This window comes from Polyodon spathula, chromosome 15 (genome assembly GCF_017654505.1).
Source record: "Polyodon spathula isolate WHYD16114869_AA chromosome 15, ASM1765450v1, whole genome shotgun sequence".
Taxonomy (NCBI): domain Eukaryota; kingdom Metazoa; phylum Chordata; class Actinopteri; order Acipenseriformes; family Polyodontidae; genus Polyodon; species Polyodon spathula.
This window is the reverse complement of record NC_054548.1, coordinates 25,039,752-25,064,182: the sequence shown is the minus strand read 5'-3', so window position 1 is coordinate 25,064,182 and position 24,431 is coordinate 25,039,752. Positions and strand designations below refer to the sequence as shown.

General features: G+C 37.2%; 1 protein-coding gene across 1 annotated transcript; it reads right to left on the bottom strand.

The window, feature by feature from the left end:
• On the bottom strand, window positions 1–24,356 carry LOC121327867 (cullin-4A-like). The gene is made up of 20 exons (XM_041272153.1): window positions 23,681–24,356; window positions 16,225–16,340; window positions 15,513–15,616; window positions 12,430–12,499; window positions 11,875–11,948; window positions 11,573–11,735; window positions 11,214–11,303; window positions 10,406–10,488; window positions 9,725–9,792; window positions 9,286–9,404; window positions 8,448–8,640; window positions 7,797–7,901; window positions 7,253–7,363; window positions 6,748–6,833; window positions 5,764–5,871; window positions 5,140–5,253; window positions 4,695–4,800; window positions 3,237–3,409; window positions 2,717–2,869; window positions 1–1,147 (listed from the first exon to the last, which is right to left on the bottom strand). The coding sequence occupies exons 1-20, from the start codon at window positions 23,823–23,825 to the stop codon at window positions 1,052–1,054; spliced, it is 2,277 nt and encodes a 758-aa protein (XP_041128087.1). The 5' UTR covers window positions 23,826–24,356; the 3' UTR covers window positions 1–1,051.
• Between the last annotated feature and the right edge of the window lie 75 nt (window positions 24,357–24,431).

The following is a 24,431-nucleotide window of genomic DNA, read 5'->3' as shown; positions in this document are numbered from 1 at the left end:
TTTTACAGTACTTAGCAAATACAGCAGTTTTATTAACACAATCCATCTACAAGTGTACAACTCACTCAACATCGCAGTTACATAACCCATACAATTCTTAAATCTTTTTTTTCTTTTCTCTTTCACATACCAAACAACATATTTACAATGTGAACCAAGGTGTCATTTCCACAAAACAGACCTTCCCTGTTTCATTAACATTAACAGTTTCCTTTAGAAAGCCCAAATCCTGGCAATTACAATTGAAACAGTAAATTGCACTTTACATTTCTTCATGTACATTACCTTGTATCCCCCCAGAGGCAAACTGCAATGCATCAACACAATCTACTCCGGTGAGTAAAATGAAAAGAGATGTTAATCAGCATAAACCAGAAACACTCTGGCTAAACCAGCGCGATACTGTTCTCGGAGTAGACACACTTCCGACTGTGCTAGATAACAAAACAGAACAAAATCTGCAGAAGTTGAAGCCTGCTCTGCTTGGCACTTTGTAAGGCTCTAACAGTTTTACTATTTTAGATGTTTTTTTTTAATTTTATATCAGACTCCTTTCTTCACAAAGCAGGAGCTCAATAGCTAAGAATAAAGATTATTCTCAGTTTATGCACAGAACCAATTAAGTTTAAATATGGCGAGCTCTACAAAAACAACATCAGAGCCTCGAATTTGGTGCCTAGATTATTTGTTAAGAAAAAAACCCAGTAATTGTGCCAGGACCTTGAATGGCGTGAAGGGTAAGGATTCTATACGCAAACACAAGCATTATTTTCTGCCTTCCCCTGCGTCTGTTTGACTATGTTGACAACAGGGGAAGCCAGATGGGGGGCTTCTCAAAAACATAAACTAAAAGCAAAACTGAAAAAAGTATTTCAGAAAAAGAAATGATATAAAAACTCAAAACAATGTGTTGTCTTCCCCGCAGCGCATGCCACTGCTTGGGTTATCCCTGAGCTTTGACATGTGCTGGCAGCAAAGCTGGAAGGAGCGCAGTCCTTTTTGTTTTGCCAATGCTCTGCAGGTGAGGTGAGAAGTGCCACCGGAGGGAGATTTATGCTACATAATGGTACTGGTTGGGGTTGTCCTTATCTCTCTCCATGTAGTCTCTGTCAATGAGGGATTCAATTCTCTTCTTCAAGTCTCCAGGCTGCAGAATTTGGAATACAAAAAAATGTTGTTAAAACAATCATTTCCTAATAAAAATACAATACAATTAAAGCATATGCATGTGTTTTTTTTTTTCTTTTTTCATACTGGACAGCGCAACCATTTACTTTATAATGATATGTAAAAATACTGGTATTCACCATTTTATGAGGGAGACTTTAGTCAATGCCTTATCTTTTGTAATGCCTTGACTAAAGCTGTTTCTTTAACAACAGTCGGGAATAAATGCTTGACATTTTTATTTATTTTATTTTATCCGTTAAATTAACTCATGAGTAGTGTCGTGGATTTTTGGTTTTTATGTTAACACATTTTTCCTGGGAATTTTTCAGTGTTTCTTTGTTCTATGAACAATTTTTTATTTGTGTGGAAACATAATATAAAAAATGCAGTTCTGGTTTCTGATTAAGTTTAATGTCCCTGGCAAATTCTGCCATGAAGAAATGAAGCAGAATCTGTGCAAGTTGAGGCCACATTTTCCCAAGTTAGCTGGTACTTTGCGAACGTTTGGGCAAGCAGCACATCAGCACAAAACAAGTTTATTAACCATGAAATCATAAAAAACAAAGACAACTGACAAAACTGGACGGCCCAAGGCATAGGGAAACACATCAAAAACCACACTGACCACAATATTTCCATCAATGTGTTCCATAAGTTTACCAACTAAAGCATCATAATTTGCTGTCAAATGTTTACGATTAAGATTGTCGGCGTTAGACAGTGTTTTAGCTGATGGACAGTACTGTCACATGAAGTCACCAATACACAACTATCTGCAATAAACAATGGCTGTCCAGCGAAGCAGCGCTCTGACAAACTCATTAACACAGTCATTCTGTGCTCTCTCTTTTATTAAATCGTGTGTAAAAGCAGCAGAAATGGATTGCTTGTCTCTCAGTTCATTTTCTTGTTTTAGTTTAATGAGTCACTTACTTTCAGTATGTTCTTGTATTCTGTCAGCACAAACATGTACATCAATGCAGCAGTGTTTGCAACACAATGCATCCTCTGCCTCATCTGGCCCACTTCTGCCATTTGGCTTTTTGAATATTTCGAAAAATTTGTTTTCTTTTGATCATAAACTGATTTACGTTTTCTCCCCATTCCTCATCCACTCAAAATATTATATTTTCACGTAAGCTTTTCAATTTAGTTTTTCATTAAGCTAGAAGCGATTTTGTCCAAAACATACCGAAATAAATTATTTTTTAATCATTTAAACTTTTGTGTACATGGAAAAATTAATTACTGTACACTGCAGTTATACCTCCTTTCAAACCTATATACATGTTTAGTTTACTGGTTTTGAGTGCCGTTATCATTCCTTGACCTGCAGTGCTGAGAAATTAGCGCAAAGCAGTCATGTGGAACCAGTGACGTCTGCCCATGGTGGCCAGAGGCCTTGCTGACAGATTTACAGCATCAGAGTCTAATTTTAGTTCTCTATCTAGAATTCCAGCATTATGGCTTGGGATGGTGGGTGCAAGGGTTGACACAGCATAAATGTAGCTGGGTAGCCTTAGGGGCGCAGTATAACTGTGCAGACCTTGACTGGGAATTTGAGTTGATTGTAGAGCTCAGACACAAGAAGGTTGTGGCTCAGAGTCTTCCTCATCTTCATGATGCGGACAATGGCAGCATCTATCTGGTATTGTCTGTCTTGAAACACCCTCTCCGTGGTGCTCACTTGCTCCTCGATCTAACAGACAAGAGGGAAGGGACAGAGAATAAATGGCATGCTATCCACTGTTTAAAAAATAAAGAAATAAAGAAATAAAAGCATACAGTAAGGTTATTTACAATATTCAACAGCTTGCAGCTTTCCAAGTAATTTGTGTCATTAAACCTGAACAGGCACTTTGCCGATCAATTACTGTTTCAGTAAAAGCGTAGCGTGCCTATGAACCGGACAGCATGCAAATGTATTCTGCAGCTTCTTTTAACCCAAAGTGCTTGTATTGTCTTTGTCTAATGCATGCAGATTAATTTATTTTCTTAAGCGTGTGTGTTGAAAATGTCATATTTTGCCAAGGTACAAATACTGACAAAAAAAATAAAACAAATACCGTTTCTTTCATCTGTATCTGGTTTATCTTTATCCTGAATAACTTGTGCCTGAAGTCGGCGTGAAATAAGAATTTATCACCATCTTCTACATCTTTTCCTTTGGGGTTTTTAATAAGAACTCGAGCTTTTCCACAGGCAAGAGATTGTAGAGTTCTTCTCAGCTCACCGTCCTCTGTGATAAAAACAAAATGGTCAGACAATTGGACATTTAGGATAACTGTCACCATGCCACGTGCAACGCCTTTCTTGCAGGAATATCCCATACTAGGGTAGTGCTGCCAATTTTGTGTCACATTTGGCATTTGAATAATTTGAACCCAACTGAAACAAATTATTAAAAAGATTAAGTAAATTCACTTTGCAACGCGACTGGGGAGAAGCTATGAATAAATCTAATTTAATGTGACTGGCTTTCTACTTTTGTTTGTCAGTTGCAGCTGAATTGGAAGCCACTCATAAAAAACACGGTTGCAGCATTGTGTAACTGTACTGCAGCAGGCCTACGTGGGTGTACAGCTGCCATGGCTTTAACTGTAGTGGACAGTTTGAAGCAATTTTCACCAAGGGGAATACTCAATCCACAACTTTGAAACATTCTTGATTTTAGGTACTGTAGTACTGGAAAATTCCTTAAAACATCCCCTACGACCAGCTGTTTTAAGAAAGTTGCCAGCTGTTTCAAGCTGACATGTTGCTATGATTAAAAATGCCACTTTGTACAGTGTAACTTTTTCTTATATAAACAGTCAAGTAAAATTGCCATTTAGCAATGTTAAAAATGATTCTGGTGTTTATTGTATTTAAGTTGATGGTACAGTGGAACTCCGTTTATCCGCGTGCTTGGAGAAACATAGATCCACGGATGTGTGAAATCCGCAGATAAATGAGGTGTCATTGCTTGTGACTGGAATGCATGATAAAATACTGAAACTGGTAATATAAACCAAATTAGCATTTACTGGAGATGTATGCAATATACTATATTACAAAGACAAAATAATGTTTTAAAATGAGTTAGAAATAGACTCGGCATGCTTCCGCTGCTCATACCAGGAAATAAATCCTCCCCATCTGTAGCACTGCTGTCTTTGCGTCGACGGCACAGGTTTGAGACTGATGCTCGAGTCGTTGTGTGTGAGTGTGTGTGTGTGCGTGTGTGTGCGTGTGCAGCGCGGACAGGAAGTCTACATTGGCAATAATGTACTGTACTTCACAGATAAACCTCATCAGGGAGCCGCGGATGAATGGGGTTCTACTGTATTTATTGACTGCATAGCAACATTTCCAAATATAATATACGCAATATAATAGAACTGGATCCATACGGTTTAGATCCTTAAATCTACCTCATTGTGTGAGTATTTGTATTGGGATTCTTCAGAGCAGTAATGTCTGTTAAACACGTATTTTAATTATTTAAGGAAAAAAGTGTCATGCATTCCCACAGATTTCCATACCTATTCCAGTAGCTGTTTTAATCTCATCGAAGGTGAACTCCTCTCCTTCGTTGAACATGAGAAGGACAAGGGTCTGGAAGAGGGACACTTGAAGCTCCTTCTTACCCTGTAAATAAAATCCCCAAACCCAGGAATCAGTGACTTTGACCAACAGAATTACAAGTTACAAGAATTGTAGAATTTGAAGAATTTATTTAATGTAGTTATTTTAATCTTACTAAATGCTTTCTTCTTCTTCACTTTGTATCATTTCTAATTCAGGCACAACATCCTGGGGACTTTTTAAAACCATAGGTTTAAAGCAGCCGTATGGACTCAATAGAGCTCTCAGAATCATGTCAACACCAGAGTGTTACCATTAACCCGTCCCCTTGCAACACCCCCACCCTTATTGGTGTTCCACACGCACAGTGAAAAGAAACATACAGTAATTGTATACACCAACCTCTTTAAACTCTGATTTGAGAACAGCATGTCCAAGTGTGGGTTGCCACTGCAGCTTTCTGCCACTGTGCTTGCCAAGGTAAAACATCTTGAATACTTCTTGAAGTTTCACCATCTGTTAATGTAAATTAGCTAATTGGCACATGAATGAACAGCATGTATCTTCTTCTAATAGTACTTTGCTATACTACAGTATACTTTATAAGAAACACCTACTGAATTGATATTTTCAAAATGGGCTTTCAAGGGAAAGATGCCGCCTTCATGTAAAACTGAAAAAGGCACTACAGCTTTAAGCTTAGTGATTATGTGACTGCAAGATTTAAAACATGCATTTTAAATTCCTTAATTTGAAGATTTCATGCAGGGTCATCCTTTGAGCATGTTTCCAAACATCCTCCCATCAACCCTCCTATAATGAGGTAAATAAGGAGGTGGACATTCTTGAAAGACTATCAAACTGCAGCAATAACCCTGCATCCACATGTACTGTGTAATCTGTAATGGTGTTCTCTCTTGGATGTACCACAATAACAACGCTGGTTCAGTCCACCAGTTCCACAAACAAGTTAAGGAAGAAATGGAACAAGCAGCTGTTTTGTGGGTGGTTTCAGAGCTCCCATACCTCAGGAGGAAGGTGCACCTCCATGGGTATATATGTAGGCCAGTATCCCATCGTGAGGATATTAACTGTCAGTTCTATGTTGCCTGGGTCACTTTGATTCTGCACGAACTGAAAAATAAATAATTTCAATTAAAAAAAAAAAAAAAAAAAAAAAACACATTTAAAACTTTAAACATAATAGGTCAGGCCGGTGCCATAGACAGTATATAAGTGTTTCACAAATGATCCCCTTAGTTTTAATAAAATTATTCAGCCTTCGATTACCTTCAAGCAATAAAGAGTTCAGTGTGACTCTAATTTGGATCTCACTCTTTTTAGAAATGAACCTAAATTTCAATACTGGAGCAAAATTTGCATTGGGGAAAAAAAAGCTTATTAAATCTGGGGTTTCAATATTTTGTATAGTAAATGTTCATAATAACAACGAAGTACAATCTCTGTTTTTGTGAACAGTATTTTGAAACAGGGTATCCTTTTATTAGTAGTAAAAAAAAAATGCTGAAGCAATTATTTTGATCACATTTTCAGAAAACAAACTACCAATAAAGTTATACCACGTTTCCTATATTTACCTGTTTTTACATTTTAGTACTAATGACTGAACTCACATTACCCAATAGCACGCAGTACACAACCTGTATTTTAATGCAAGTACTTTTAATGGAATATGGAACTGTATACAAAACATATTTTTCATTCCCTTCACTTTCTGTCTTCCCAGTGACCCATCGATTATTAAAATAATTCCTTTATCTTCAAGCAATGAAGGCGTTTACTTATATACAAGCCCAAGGTTTTAGAACACAAAGGCATTTCCCAAGAACCTTTGCAAGAAAATAAAAATAAACTTCAGTAACTAAACTATAAAGAACCAAGATTACACTGCTCTTGTTCTCAACAGGCATTGTTATGTGTATAATACTACTAGGGGTCCTACAACAAAAAGGCATGCAACAGACAACAATGCCATTAAATAATAAATACCTGTTTGAATTGAATCATGACGTCTTTCGATAGCTCCATGTCTTTAAACATCCCCTCTAGTTTGCTGGTAAATGCTGCTCCGCATTCTAAAGAACAAAGAAGCATCATCATAGAACCTCTCACATGACTCAGCTTCTGCCACAAACTAGTGTTTCTATGACAAAAACCAAAGGCGACCTACAGCATTTACACAAACATCAGCGCAATGGAACCTTCAATATGGCCGAGATGATAATGGAAGTGGACAGAGAATCAATATTATCAACAATGAAGACAAATCTTGATGTCTAAATTACATCAAACTCTGTTCTGAAAACAAAACCTCCTTTAGCTCAATAATGTAAGAATCCCTGAGAAGGTAGCACAAGATTCTAAAATCCAAATTAATTGTTCTAAGCAATGCTCGCATCAAGTCACAATTAGATGTGTTTTTTTTTTTTTTTTTTTTTTTTAGGTCAAACATCCATTGCTCATAGAAGAATATCTCCAGTGTGTTGCTACTTACCATGTTTCAGTTTGGACAGCATTGATTTCTCAGCATCTACTGAAGCACTCTTCCCAACCAGCAACCTCTTGGCAAGATCTTTCTTGTAAAATGCCTCAAACACATCTTTACCTGAAAAAACATTTTCAGCATAGAAATCTAAACAAACAAGCAATATGAACCAAAGAGATATGCCACAGATAAAGCCGTGAACTACATATATCACCAATGCCTGGATTCAATAAGGGACTCTGCAGCCATGTTACTGGTAATTAATTCACTAATTCGTTTTTTAAAATAATAAATCCAATCAGAATCCCAGCTGAAGTGTTTCCTCTTTCAGAGGTTAGTAATCAATGTATTTAAAGGAGTGGAATGTAATGCTTGCCACGTCACCCCTTCGTTGTTCTAAAGACTGTTAGGTTCTTTGCTTGCTTTATACACTTTTCAAAGGCGTGCAAGACAAAACCTTAAGAAATAAAGAGACAGAACGGCAGGTCTGTGAATTGAATGCTCAGGAACTAATTTACTGGTACATTTAATATAATCTAGAATGTGTACTTGCCATGGATAAACCTGAAGATGATCATTATCTTATCCAGTATTCTCTCCAGCTCTTCATCTGTTGCTTCTTTATTTCCAGCACGTAATTTTGAATCAACATACTTTGCTAAAGAGGTCAACAAAAACAAATGTATTCATCCAGCGATGGAAATAAGACTCCCACTGCATAGCTGTCTGATCCATTTCTGGTTTTACTATGAGTTTCAGAAGACACACTTGAGCTTGTTACCTATACTCTGTGGCTGATCAAGCTCATAGTAAAACCTGAGATGGGTGAAACTGCTATGCAATAGTCTTGTTTTCATCCCTGATTCCTTAGAAATCACACTTACTGCAAACACATTCCTTCAATTTTTTAAACAAACTTTCAAATGATCGAGCAATTGAAATACCGGTTATATTTTATATTCTCTAGAAAGTGCTACTTTCTAGATAATATAAAATAGTTCTGTATCTGACAGATTAGAATAGTTTGGTGAGTATACTGTATGCGAGTTTGGTGAGTTTTACTGCATGTAAAATGCCCTACTCCTGGTTTCACAATGGTACAAATTACGGACAACAATATCCAAGATGAGTTACCGTTGGGGTCTGTGAAACCAGACGCTGCTGTAATATTTGTAGCACAATGTATTTCAAATCAAATAAGTACCTATTAGTTCTGCAGGCTTGTTGGGCCTCTTGTTTATATACGTCTCAAAGGATTCCTTCATAGAATTGATAAACTTTTCATTTTTCTGGAAGCAGGCCTCAGTGATCTGGTCTGTTTTATCCTTGAAGTCTAACAGCTCCTGAACCATGTCTTTATCTTTCTCAGGCATCATCACTAGTGCACTTCCAAAGGTCTGGCAACAAAAGGAGACAAAGAATGACACCAAATCACAAACCAATAGTACGTTGGAGTTGTGCGGTCAGCGCTGTGTACCCACAGTTATAGTTTTCTGTAGTACTGCTAGTGTAGTAGACAGGAGGTGCTCTTTAATACAACACAAGACACACAAAGCTGCTTTATCCTGCACGTAGGGTTCTGAAAAAGACTGCAACACATTTTATCAAGGAGTATAACAAGGAAAGAAGTCTCAAGGGTCAGTCTTTATCACAAAGAAAGTCACACAGACTAAGTAATGAATGGGAACGTGGATCAATTTTGCTGTGACTAAACTGTGTTGCAAAGACACTGCATTTAGTATGCAGCGCTTTTCAGGCAATTCGCTTTACCAGAGGAGTCAGATTTCAACTAAAGGGGCATGTTACGTAATGCAAAATGTTACAAAACAGAATGGTGTCTGAAAGCAACATTTGGCAGTATATGGGTTAATGTACTATCCTGTAGCTGTAATAAAATGTACTTTTCAAGTAAGAATGAAGCCATTCAATTAAAATGTACAAGGTTAATTTTGTAGTGTATGTTTATGAGTTAAGTAAAGAAATAGGGTAAACTAAAACTGAAACAAGAAGACTTTGAAATGTGACACCTCCCTGTGCTGTACCTTAATGTATTCGCTCCAGTGTTGCAAAAGCACCTGCAGTCCACCTTTGACCCTGCTGAAGAGCTGGTACAGGAGGGTGAGCTCAGTTATCCTGTTTCCATCCAACAGGTGATGAAGCCCTGTAAGGAACCACAAAAAACATACTGGTATACAAACAGCATGTGGCATACACACGCACACATACAAACACACACACACAAAAATGAGAAAGGCACTCAGCCCCTTTCAGCTGCTGTTGTGGGGAAAAAAAAATCATATCAAAGCAATAAAACTTGGCAGGTGGAGGCTCCAAAAAAATGGTTGACTTTGACAGATCAGGAAGGGAGGCAGCAACACAACGAAAGCAACTTTAAACAGTATTGAATTTCGTACTGTGATATTAAACATGTCAAATTCAATTGAAGTGGAAACCACACATGCGTGTCAAACACAAAGTTACCTTTCTGAAGGATGGCTGTCAGGTGTTCTCCGAGTAACTGCTTCTCCACAGTGAGTATTAGCTGTTTCCTTTTAAAAAACGAAGGATTAAGACATGCGAAAAAAGGCAAACACAAAAGATTTAAATATGCTAACACAAACAGGTTCTGAAAGTTAGATAGTGTATATTGCATTTCATTTATCAGCATAGTTTCCTGATTAAATACATACTGGACTGACTACTGTATCTGAGTTCTGAATGTGGTGGTAAGATGACCAGATCCTGTGAGAATATAGCGCTTCATCTACTGTTGCAAAACCATATTTCCTTCTACCGGTAGTTTTAAGTCTTTGAGATGCCGAGACACATGATATCACCAGTAACATTACTGTGGTTCAGCTGAAAGGTATGAAAGGCTGTTGAATCAGCCTGCTGCAACCTCCCTTGCTTTGACTCCAAGCTTTCCCAACCCTCAGTGCCGGGGAGTGGCATTCCTCACAATAAAATATGATGATTAATAACTAAAATAATCTCAGCACAATAAAAAGACCAACAGTGATAATGTTAATACACTAATAAGGTAAGAAAATGGATTTTAAAAGCACTGGTTGGCACGTGTTTCAGAACTAGATTGAAGTCATCCTTGGCATGCCAGGCAGAAACATCATACAAGAGCTGAACAAAGGCTTCCGCTGTGCTTACTGTGTGCTCTGATCCAAGTATGTTATTACTCTATCTGTCTCCTCCTCCAGTCGTTTGTTGACATGGTGAAGATATTCTGGTACCTGAATATGCAAGACACAAACCAATACTGAGATGTTGTTTTTTTTTTTCTGAAAGGAAACCAGCCTTAAGTAATGTGCCACACAAGCAATGCAACTTTTCCAGACACCATACAGTATGCATTAGGGTTTTAGTCGAATGACATTGCTGTACTGTACTATACTGTACTACTTAACTGGCTTTCTCTAGTAAACACAAAATATCTTTTAGCAAAATGACAAGGTGCTTATGAGCATCACACTGTATGTTATGGTCACAGATAAAGCACTATTCAGCCCTCTGTATTTTACAGAACACTGCCATTTTAGTTTCTTTTTTTTTTTTTTAAATCCTCTTTGTCAAGTGGTTCACCAGCAATATTGTCCCCTTGTTATTGGTTATTTGAGCCGAGAGAGAATTGTGTTTTCTAACAATTAATTAGCGTATAACATTCACCCAACTGCATATAATAAGGCTTACATTTCATAGACGGTTTCTGTAGACAAGACAAACCACAACAGAGATAGTACGAGGTGTTTTTTTTTTTTACATATATATTTTTTTAGGTTTAACCCTAACATTGCTGTGTTGAACCAGTGACCAAACCTAGGAATTTAACATAATCATCACAGACCTGATGGATAAACTTGCAGATGCCATCGACTTGCTGCAGAACATAAGAATGTGGGGCTAAGTGACTCTACAGAGTGTGACCAAACGAATCAGAATTAGACTAAGTTACATTTACCTCTCTCTCTTGCATCAGGCTTTGACCCTCAGCTGCATATAAACGATGAGTCTCTTTCAAAAACTTCTGTTCAAAAGAATCCTTATACACCTAATCAAGGGGAAGGAAAGAATCTTTAATTAAAAATATTTGACTTGTCAAAACACCCAGACACGTACATCCCTTAAACTTAAATGGCTGTTAATTGTGCACTGTACGGCACGCTATGCAGTACAACAGTTAACTTGTTTGTATTGTGAAAGGCTAATCCAATGTCAAAAGCTACTAGCAGCATGAAAATGTGTTCGTAAAAAAAAAAAAAAATGTAGAGGGGGTGGGAGAAAGTGTACTGTGCTGTAGAGGAGACTTTAAATACTCACCTGCAGGTCTGAAAGCATATTTAGCAAGCTGCGTAACAAGCTTCTGTCTACAGCCTCCCCGTTCCGTTCTCTCTCAATCAACTGAAGAATGGCGTCAACTGTTTTACTCTGGACCATCTTATCACTGACTATATGGCTTCTGAACAACTCCAGACCCGTGTCCCTGTTAAAATGACACCGGGATGCACCCGTGTGAATATGCATGCAAAACAACAGATGTGTGATAAACAAGCAGCTGTGCAGAGAATATTGTATATCAGAAAGTAATACTGGAAATTGGGTTTAAAAAAAAAATAACTTACCAAATAGAGGGCAGCATTGAATTCTGCAGGACGTACACTCGATCCAAAAATAAGAAAATGCTTCTTATCATTATCTATCAAAGAAAAATCAAAATATAGAAAACATGATAAAGCTCAACATTGTCATTAAGGCCCTTTTTGGCCCATGCCTGGCTTCAAAAATGAACTTAGAAAATAATCATTAGATGCTAGTCTACATCCAGTCAATTCCATTTGCAATTACTTTTTAAAATCAATTCCCAATTCCAACTCCCATTTTTAATTGTTTTTATTTTAGGAGACATAATTATTGTGATTGTTCAACTGTTTTGATTTGAAGCCAATGTAATAAAAAAAACAGTGACTTCAGTGATTTAAATAATTTGTTGCCACTGTAAGAAGCTTATTTTAACAGAAGACTGCTGATTGCTGATTTATCAATGGCGTGTGGGAATGGATTAAAAAGGAATGTGAACTGGAACTGGAATTCAGAACTCATTTTAAAAAGGAACTGGAATTGAAAAACAGGAATCGACCCCAACCCTGAACGTGAATCAATAGGGTTTACATGCTTACCATTTGTCTACAGTGATCCTGCCAACATTTATTCATCTTTTTAAGAAATAAAACATTGTCCAATGAATCTGTGAACCATCGTTAAGGAATAATAATAACAATAACAACAACAATAATAATAATACAAAACAAGCATGTCAGCAACAGTGCCTCGCCACAACTCTAAATTCAAATCAGAGCCATCAGGAAAATTAAGAAAAATAAAATGACATTATGGTCCGTTTTAAGAGAGTTGTTCCCTTACTTCATTGCATAGGACCATGTTAAAAATGTCAGTTCTATACTGTTTCCATAAAATGTTATGAGGATAACAAAAACACCAATTTCCTTCACGTGTTTGCTTTGCTTCTGTGATCTACAGCCCAGCTTGTGCGTGTCATTTGTAACCCTCTGCAGGCAGTCACAGGAGAATGCCTGTGCAGTTCCCAGGAATGATTATAGTGGCAAGTGGCAAACTACAGAGTAATCTAATAAACAAAATCGCCCAGGAATACAATTTCAGTTCCTCGGACACTGCAGCTTTAAGGCCGGTATGAGTCGCTCACATTAAAACAGGAACTGGGGAAAACAAGACTGATTTAAAGCTCACTGTGCTAGTGGAAGCTGGGGGCTGCGTTGAACTCACATTGCCACCTAGAAGCAAGACAAGTCTCACAATGTTTGTTTATATGTTTTCATATCTTTTAACCCCAGCTCCACCTTCTCTCGCCCTATCAGGCAATCGACAATGTTATCCTGGCTAACAGCTGGCTGACCTGTAGAGCTGGCCCCTAGCTTTCCTTTTTGTGGGTTATAGTAGTATATAAAGGGAGTCTGAGAGATAAAAATGACACCAAAGTTTGGTGCTTCCTTCATTTGTTTGGTGTGCAAGGTAATCAAACATGCAATCTTCAGGTGTAAAAGCGTTATTGCCCCCCTAGTTAACTTAACCCAATTAAAGAGATAATTAGGGTCAGCTGTTTGAATACTTTAGTTAACAATCAGGCCTGATTTGGGCCAGCCCTGTCCAATATAAATCTGACTAACTTTGGTCCTTACCATCAGTGTCAGTTGTTAGCATGCAGGTTCTAGAGGCACATCATGCCACGATCAAAAGAAATTCCTGAAGACCACTGGAAAAAAAGTTGTTGATGCCTATTAGTCTGGAAAAGGTTACAAAGCCATTTCTAAGGCTCTGGGGCTCCAAAAAACCAAATTCAGAGCCATATTGTCCAAATGGAGAAAGTTTCGGACAGTAGTGAATCTTCCCAGGAGTGGCCATCCTGCCAAAATCTGTTAGTATAAAATCGTCCAGGAATTCACAAAGAACCCTAGAACAACACCCAGGGATCTGCAGACCTCTCTCACCTCGGCTAGGGTCAGTGTTCATAACTCCATGTGACGGAGAGTGAATGAATCCGAATCAAAAATCTCCCTCTCGACCAGTGAGGGCACTGTACAACAGGAGCTGCGGGCTTCCTACTGAATGGTTGGGCAGTTCATCCTGGGGACAGTCGGGAGCCGGCCATTCAGGAAGAGGGCGGCGTTACGGTACCTGGAGTCATCGCCCTAGTACGGTGAGCGAAGTTTCAGTCATGAATTGGAGGAGACGTGATTGAACTAGCTATCGGAGGGTGCGGGGCTTAGGGTACTTTAGGGGGACGTGACGCCGTAATCGGCTCCTTTGTTGTGGTTAATGGGAGAAGACAAGGACGGAATCTTGAATGAAGTGTGGGTTCATTGAGGAGTATTGTGTTTGTTTTGCCAGATGGCTGATACGAAGCTGGAGCTGCAGCAAGAAGCCCGGACCTGAACGCGCACGAGCACCAGCACTCAGAGCACCGCACCTGCACCAGAGCACCCAGTTTGGAGACGTGTTTTTGTGTTTATTATTTTGGGACTGCAACCCCTTTTTTTTTTGTAGCTGGTAATACCCATTGCTGGGTAGAACCAGCTTTATTATTTTGGGTCCAGTTTTCACTGGCAATACCCATTGCTGGGTAGAGCCAGCTTTATTATTTGAAACCCGGTTTAAAAAGGGCATTAAAAGAAACCTGACCGGTAGACTTTGTGTTTGTCCTTTGTTGGAGCACCTCAACTCACCTATACACCGGAGCACTACAAACCACTTTGCCAGACTCCACCATCAGAAAGACACTGGGCAAAAATGGGATTCTTGGTAGAGTAGCAAGAGGAAACCACTGCTCACTAAGAAGAACATGAATGCTCATCTCAAGTTTGCCAAAAAGCACCTGGATGGTCCTCAAGAGTTCTAGAACAATATTCTATGGACAGAGGAGTCAAAAGTGGAACTTTTTGGCCAACATGGGCCCTGTTATGTCTGGCGAAAACCAAACACTGCATTCCAAAGCAAGAACCTCATACCTACGGTCAAGCATGGTGGTGGTAGTGTCATGATTTGGGGATGCTTGCCATCATTGAAGGAACCATGAATTCTGCTCTGTATCAGAGAATTCTACATGAGACTGTCAGGCCATCCGTCTGTGAGCTGAAGCTGAAGCGTAGCTGAGTCATGCAGCAAGACAATGATTCTATCAAACTTTTGTGTTATTTGTTCACTCAGGGTCCCTTTTATCTAATAATAGATTTTGGTTGAAGATTTGATCACATTCAGTGTCAAAAATATGCAAAAATGCTGAAAATCAGACAGGGGGCATATACTTTTTCACAGTACTGTATGAGATAGCTTTTTATAAAACACAGCTAAACAGGGTAAGCCATGGTAAATGCATAGGAAAAGCATAGTACAAGTGGAACAGTTTAAACTTTTATAAGGGTTCTGCAGACAATCCTTCAATAAAAAAAACAACCCAAAAAAAAAACAAAAAAAAACACAACAACTTTGAACACTGTCAAGAACAGTTTTTACAAGTAGAATCGTCCGATGTTTCAGCAAATACCTTCATCTGTGTTTTATAATTGTAATGGTACAAAACTAGAAAAGAAACTACTCATAGCAATAATTTAACTGCACCGTCCAGGATGGTCTTTCTTACTACAGTAGTTTTATGCTGTTACAGTCATCCATAATTAGCTTCAGATTGCTTCAAAACAGAACCCTTATTCTTAACTCAAAAGGATATTCTCTGAACTGATGTATCTGTGCTTTGACATGATCTTCACAGACTTGTCTTAGCTGTTTGTACAGTGTAGCAGATACCTTATAGGAACAAAGGTTTTCCACTGCCTAGGAGAGAAAGAGAAAACATTGAAGAAGCCTGGACTGTAACAAGCGTACGTCTCTTCTTACCTGTGTTAAATGAAGCATTTACCCACCAAATGATGAGAACAGAAATCAGAACAGGTCCAAAACAGGACTGAATATTCATGGCTGCCTTTTTCTAAGACTCCTCATTCACTGCATCATAAACCAGTGCACATACATACGTGTGTGGAGAGTCAGCATAATCATGCATCTATAAATCAAATATTTGTATCACATGTTTGTCGACTGTACTCAAATGTAATCCAAAAGGTCTAGAGGAGACTAGGAACCTATGATACAAGTCTGGAGACTTGTCAAAACCGACGGCAGGTATCGTGTTCACCACAGCAGGTGTGACAGACAGACAATACCATTGAATAAGGGGCCACATTTTCAACTGGATAGGCATAAATTTTGCCAAAATAATAACATTCCTTTAAAATTCAGATGAATCTCTTTTAATAAGATGACAATGTATGACTAAGTAGTATAGTATGTATTTATTTAGCTAATTTGTGCTACTTTGGTTTTTATTCATTTGTTTTGCATACTGTATGTAAGTAAATTAGCAGTCATAACCCCTGACTTACCTGATACAGCTCTTCCAGGTTGTATTTAATCGAGGTGCTATTCTGTATGGCTCCCACTGCTTCCTGGAGTTTTTTCCATGTATCCTGAGTGTAATTATCCGAGAGCTTTGGTCTATCTGTGAAATTAAAACGGGAATTATGAATAAATGATGCAAACGGTAAAATGAATGCAATTTACCGATATCCATATTGTTTACTATGTGTACTGCTGATACACATATCACCAGTACACAAACATAAAGACACTGGAATACTCCATGAATTCTAACCTAATTCATTGTTCTACTGAAACCTGTTTGAAGAAAGAATATGTCTTAACATTCCTGGAGAAGTGCCAGCTTTGAAGAGTGGGTCACATACAAACCACTGCAAGAGCATACTGATGCTGAAACCAGACCTGAGGTTGTAAAAACCACAAGGATGATACATTTGAAACACCCTTTACAAATAACTGAGAAAATATTTGTTTGCATGTGTTTACTGAAGTGCATCAGTCTCAGTATTCTTTTCAACATCTCACTACATTTGTAGTCCCATTGTGTACAGTTTAAAGAGAATGGCCAAAGGTTTTGCATCACCCTATAGAATTAACTAATTCTGCTTTAAAGTCGAATGAAAGCTGCTGAATAATGTTACGTTAACATATTGAATTGCATACCTCTTTGTAGTTTTTCCATATTCACCTGACATTTCAGAATCTAACTGGAAATACTGTACAATTACTACAGCGTCAGATAGAGTCTGTGATTTCTTTTTGTAGTTTCTCTGATTACATGATGTTAAATAAGACCTAAATTATGTTCATATAGTTTTTTTTTTTATTTTATTATTATATTATTATTATTATTATTATTATTATTATTATTATTATTATTATTATTATTATTATATGTATCAATCCTAAAATTCTAAGTGATACAAAGCTTTTGTACCATCACTGAGCAACACTCTGCATAACTGTAGTTAAATACATTCAAGTTCTTGGTCCCCAACATAGTAGCGGTCCTTGGGAGAATCCCAGACACCGAGATGGTAAATGCCTTGGAATAGGCGGGGAAGCACTTGGACAGCATGCTCATAGAATAACATGCAACAATACAACCATGTATAGTTCAATCAAACTCAAGCAGTTTATTAGAGCAACAAACCTTAAAAAGAAACACTAAGCAAGTCATCAGGGTATAGTCACTGAAGCTAAACAGACCATAATACAATACAGTGTAATGTGTATTTGTGGGTCAGTTTTAGGTATAGTGAAAACACTGAATAGAAAAGACAGCCTGCTTTTAATGAGCCATTTACCTTTGATTTGTGCACATATAATACAACTGTCCTTTTTCTCGTAATTACTGCTAGAGCCAGTGGCATGAAATGAAAGCCGCTGGTCCAGGGCAACAACTGACTTTGTTTTCTAACCTACTTTGCACCAGTTGATTTAACATAAAATAATTAACAATGGATGTATAAAACCTTGTAAGCTGTTTACATTGCTTTCAAACCCAGATTAATGCAGGAACAAAGGGTTCCATCACGGCTGTCAGCACACTGCCTGCCTTTCCATTCATCAGGCTACTTTTATCCACACAACAAGCCTATTGTCTCTCTATGACAAATGCAGAAAAAAAAATACTCCCAGTAGTGAGAATCGCTGGGTACACTTATCAGTAACAAGCCTTAGTGTGCTCAGATTAGACAGAGAGGACAGAAAGCAAAACGTAAATACAAAATTGCTTAGGGGGTTCTGCGCTAGCCCCCCAGTCAACATAAAGTCACAACAAAATAATATCCAATTCAACATAACTCGCAGTTTGCAGGGCTGGAAATAGTCTAGGAAATAGACTGGAAAATATTGCACAGCAGTTTGATCCATTCCTGGTTTTACTATGAGTCAATAAGCTATGCCAAACACATACCATCTGAAGTTTTCACAAAGCAGCCCATTTAGAATAATAGGTTCAGCCATATCCACTACAATCCCAATATTTGGTTAATGGTAGGGATGTGCTTTTGGTAAATTTTTTATGAACGTTTAAACAGTTTGCAATGTCAGCGTTTAAACATTTAAACCATATCTACATTCACTCTTTATATTGCATTCTGATGCTGGCAGCCCTGGTTAGTATTTTCTTAGCAAATAAACCATAAATAAGCAAATAACATTTTAACATCTCCAACACTTAACTACAAAATAAAAAAAACAAACAAAAAAAAACACATACACATCAGATTATACATTGAAATGTTTATATTTATGGTTGTAATTAAAGTTGCTAGTGAAGATATAACTCTATACATACTGAACACATTTTCGGATAGTATAATGTTTTTAGAACAGTGTGTTTTTTAAAGGCTCATTTAACAACAAAAAAACTGAAACCTATTACTTTTTTTGGTATTTTTTTATTTTTGCAAAAAATGATATGGTTTAAAAAATGTAATGAAAAATCAGACGAACACTGTACAGCGCTAATGCAAAATGGCTACAGGAAAGCGAGTTGTGCTTACGATTGAAAAAAAAAGTTGGAAATACTTTCACTTCTGGAAAGTCATTACCTGGGATAAAATAGCACAATATTTTGGAATTGTAGAGCATTGTGACTGATATTAAAAAGTCTGCCTCAGAGATTTAAAAGTTTGCGGTCAGTGGTGTTGGGATTTTTGAGATCTACATAGTGTACTAGTGTACATAAACCTCCCAAACATTGCCACAAGTCCTATTTTAAATGCTAAATAAACACACAATCAAGTAATATATTAAGTAATTAATATAATGTTTGCCTTATTGTGCAGTTAATTGTATATGGTAATTCTAAATTACGTATTCAAATTCACATATCCACACAACTTTACATTAAATTGTAAAAAGAGATGCCTAGCCATCCTGTTTGAATTGTGTCTCAGGGGTCCTTTGCTTTAGCGCAGTAGTTCCAACATACAAATAACAATTGGACTAAACATAAACAGCTGTTCGGACAAAAAGCTTATAGAACAATTTCAAGTGAAAAAAGCCTTCCACCTATGGGAAGATTGGGGAATGGGGTCCACGAGTCTGTGGTAATTGCAACTTTTCCTCCCTTTGAAAGTTTTGTATGAACAAATGCAGCACGATTTTCTTTAGCCTCGCTATTTTCCAGACTCACTATTATTGTTTTATGGGTCGGCACAGTATTGGGATAATCGATTTCAAAACTGCTGCATTCACGATTCACGCACACTGTCCTCATAGGGGATAACGTAAACACTCTGTTCGGTCAAATCTATAGCAAATGTTGTTATGGATGTGTGGTTTTTATTGCCATCAGTGCTCCATCCACAATAATTCTGAATGTTTTCATTTCAAACTGTGAAGCATTGAACTTGTGTTTTTTGTGGTACTGCAGTTTTGTTTGGCATAATTATTTACATATCACGGTTTTCTCGTCGGGTTCCTCAAAATGTGGCTTTTTAAATATAGAACGAATTCAGAAAAAAAAATGCTTGGCTTCCTTTGTTTAGAGATGCCATTTTAAATATAGAACAAACTAAAAAAAATTCTACTTAGTTCGCCATGCAATTGATACCATACCACACCTACTACAGACATAAACACACACAGTGCACCAGTGAAGCACCAGATCGACTAAGAATAAAACCCGCCAGTGTCAATCTTTCTGTTGCACCAATTAGAAATACTACTTGGAGGCAATTGCCAAACCCCTTGCTTTTTATAATATCCACCCTTACTGACACACTAGAGCAGTCTGATACGCGACGGACTACTGATGATAAAGTACTAAAATGAATGCATAAAAAAAAGATGCATTTGGCAACATCTGTCACGTGACCGGTCATACGTCTTGCATAATATTAAATGTTTTACCACTTCTTTAGTTTATACGTTTAAACTTTCCATCCCTAGTTAATGGGGCTGTAATTCTGGACTAAACAATCCAAAAGCAGCACTATTGGATACTCAAAGTTCTGATTTGACTTTCCCTTTAAAACAGGACAATTTGGGCCTGGCAAATGCACCACGATCTTTCCTTCAAAGATGTCATAAAGACCTTGATACAGCTGACACAGATATTTACCATACTGAACTGCCACCAGGTGGTAGTGTGTGATAACTTAAAATCACAATATATATATATATATATATATATATATATATATATATATATATATATATATATATATATATATATATATATATGTGTATATATATATATGTATATATATATATATATATATATATATATATATATATATATATATATATATAAAAAGCATTCGTAATCTCCAGGTAAATGTAACCTAAATAAATTTAATTTAGTAATAACAGACAGCCACTATGACAATGGCAAGTCAAAGGAATAATCCTGAAATATCAGTGTATTATTTTTGTTCTTTCTTCCATTCTAGGATACAGTGGATAAAATCTCTGTTCCTGAAACTGATATTGAAAACCTTAGTCCTACATTTCTGAGTATCTCTAAAGCAAGGTCTTGTTAAAGTATTTTTAAAAGATGGTAGCAGCAAATTGGGGTTTGAAAAACAAAGTCCACGTCCAGATCCCATTCATACCTTTAACCTTTTCAGTGCCCCCTGGGTGAGAGGTCTCCTCACTTTACTGTCATCTCCTTATGTGCCTGTGAAGAGAGATCTCACCCATTTTAAAAATGTGCAACCTAAACAAAGAACACTATGATCTCCTGAAAGACACAGGGCCTCTTTGTGGTCACGTGTGCTTCCACTTCAATTCTGCTGGGAAGTGGTTTTGATGCACAAACGAAGCGCGCACCCGTTTTGTTTTTCAGCAGTGTGCTTCAGAAAAATGGAAGGCAGTAAACCCAACACTGATAACATTTTAGAAATCACCTTTCTTCAATACCACATGTTATACTTTAACTTGTTTGTAACCCACTGTGATTTAACAAGGCTGTTTCTCATACTGTATACAATGCACACACACACAAATATATATTAACTCTCCAGCATCTAGTTACTTTTACCAATATATTGTCAGTGCACCTGTATGGGTGGTGAAAGTAACAAAAAATAAATAACGAATGACAATTCATTAAAAATTAAATTTAACCAAGTATTGAATATTAGCATCAAATAATAAATTCTAGCATTAAATATTAAATTAATCTATCAAATGTTAAATCTTAACATCAAATAATACATTCACGATCGAATATTAAATGCAAGTATTGAATGTTAAATGCAACAATCGAATGTGCTTTTTATCCATTTGATGTGCTTTTTATTCATTTGATGCATGCACTTAAAAACTGTCAATCAATCCCATCTGCCCCCCCCCCCCCCCCCTCCCACACCGGGGAGATCAGTGTTCCTCCTTGTTACCTGTTAACCTGTTCAGCCAATGAGAGACTTTGATTTTTAAACTGAAATATGGTACTGTCTTCTGCTGTCTGTAGAAATTAAAATTAAAAAGGGTCGTCTTGTTTTACCTGTTTTGTATGTAAAATGTTCATGTTTGATGCTAGTTTTGAACATTCGACCGTTGTATTTAACATTCAATGGTAGTGTTTAACATTAAATGTTTGCATTTAATATTCAATCTTGAATTTATTATTTGATGTTAAAATTCAACACCTGATATATGAATTTAACATTTAATGCTAGTATTTATTATTTGATGCCAAAATTCAATATTCAATACTTGCTTAAATTTAACGTTTAATTAATTGTCATTAATTATTAAATTTGTGTTACTTTCACCACACCCGTACACCTGTGATCACATATTAGGCATGCAGCAACAAGGGGGCCATGAGTTAATGACACTTTGATACACAAAGGCATATCATACCTTAAATTAAAGCTTAATATCTTAGCTTTCAGAATATATCTGTTTTTGTGGTCAAAAGTGGTGTCAGATTTTTAGTAGACAACATTCTGACAATTTACCTTTTCACCATGCCCCCCATTGTATTTTTGCAATTTTCAAAATATATTGTCACAATGTGGGTCATGATCTTCTGCATGCACATTAGCCACCCTTTTCTCAATCACATATATCATTGGGGAATTTGTCATTTAAAAATGCCAAAGTAATTTTAAGTTCACAGGCCCATGGTAATTGTGACCGCACTATTTTGAGAAACCATCAGGGCTACACACCTCTGCAATCTGAATGATTTTTCACAAAATGTTCTGAGGGAGTCCAGCCACCACCTCCCCATAATGGGATCATCTTGAGCTGGAATGACACAGGTTCTAAATCTAGCAACACTACAGGATAATCAATGCGAATACAGCTCCTGTATGAGTTCAAACTACACAGTAGGGGCTTAAAGAGGCTGGCTCACAAGGCACTACAAGAATATTTTAATGGATACTTTACTATATATCTACATCCTACCAATAATATCTTACCTGTATATTATACTACTATGTGTTCTGTATGATTGCTATCGTTTCTGCTTAGATCCTTAAATCCAATCTAAGGCTTAGTACCTATTTCTAAAAAGACTCCTTGTCGCTGATTATGGGGAAGTATATTACCGTTGCACTAAGCCCTGAGGCCCGTAGGTGAGGTACTGTGTACAGTAGCCTGTGAATCACACGGTTACGCCTCCCACCATCAAGGCTCATGGGAATACCTGTAATGGCACAAACTGCAACACAATGGGAGTTTAAAAATGTGTTTTTCTCCATGTGAAATTTCCCACAAAACTTAGGCCCTTGTCATTCAATTGTGTGCCATAAATTGTAATGGAGTGGTAATTTGGTGAGACAGGCCCACTGTCTACTGAGAAAAAAAGTGGAGGACATCAAACTATTAAAATACAGTGAAATAGTACAGATTGTGTCCATAATGTTTTGCCATATCCCATTCAAACTCGCTGAATTCACGTTCTAAATTCAACATATCCAAATTGATTACATAAGCACAGTTAATTAACAGTTGTTTGTATGTATTTTTAGACAAACAAGTACTGTATCTGTATGTAAAGGCAAAAAGTCGTGTACCGCTGCGGTTAACTATGATTGGTTGCAAATGACATCACTCCAAAGGGGTATGTACTGGTCCTCCCCGTTCTTCTAGAAACATAATGTGGTGTGATTTATTACCAGCAGGATGCCGTGGTGCGGTGAATGCGTGCCTTCTACAACAGTGTCCAAAACAGATAACGTCGACATAGCCTGTGTACGGTGGGAATAGAAACTTTTTTTTTTTTTTTTTAACAATTTTTTCCTACAGTACAGTAACGTTACAGTATTCGAATCTATGGATTGCAAATAAGTTAATATCAATTAGACCACATCCCTAAAATATCTTATATTATATACTTATAAGTATTAAGATAAAAACAATCCATGCCTGATGTATGTTTTCAGAAATAGATCCTAACATGTTACACTGAGTGTTCTAACAGAGGAACATGACAAAACATTAATATAATATTTAGACACAGTGCAGTAATTAATTTCAGAGCCAACCTACCTTTAAAATTTTTTATAACTAATTTCTTAGATGCCCCAGGTTTGGTGACTAGTGCAGATGGTTTTGTAAGCCCGTTCGTGTACTCTGCTAAAGCAGTGAAGTTAGCTTTATTGTTGTTTTTCTGCCCAGTCTCTTCTGACATCATTGCTGGCGGCACGGCTTGTTATATGACATACACGGCAGGTGGGTACTGTCCTTCCTCAGATTCCTCTTGATATGGTTAGGGGTATTTAATGATTTTCTGTTGACTAACCAGTAGCTGCTGATGGCTTATTGCTATTGTGAGTAAACACAACGGTCCTTACCAGTCTACCAGTAACCAGATATTTTTTCTTATGAATTAAATCAATGTCTCCAGAACTGTTTGTTGTGTATTCCACCAGCAACATCAGTTACTTGAAAGCAACTCGGGTAATGAACTAGTTTTGTCCCTGAAGTAAAAGTATTCGTACTTGAGCGAAGCATGAAACTAACTACAGTGTGTTTGGGGATAATAATCCATGACAGCCCGTTTTTCTGTCAACGAAAACCCTTCCCTATACACAAATGTCCCGCTCGTTATATATATATATATATAAAAAATAATAATAATAACTACATAAAGTCCAATAAAACAGTGAACCGCTTCATACAAGGAACAAAAACCAACAAAATGGCCCCTTTCTCCACCTCCAGCCGATGCATCTTGGGAGAGTTTTTTTTTTTTCCTCCTAAGTGCACTTGAGTTTGGCGATGTTATTAGTGCAGTCAG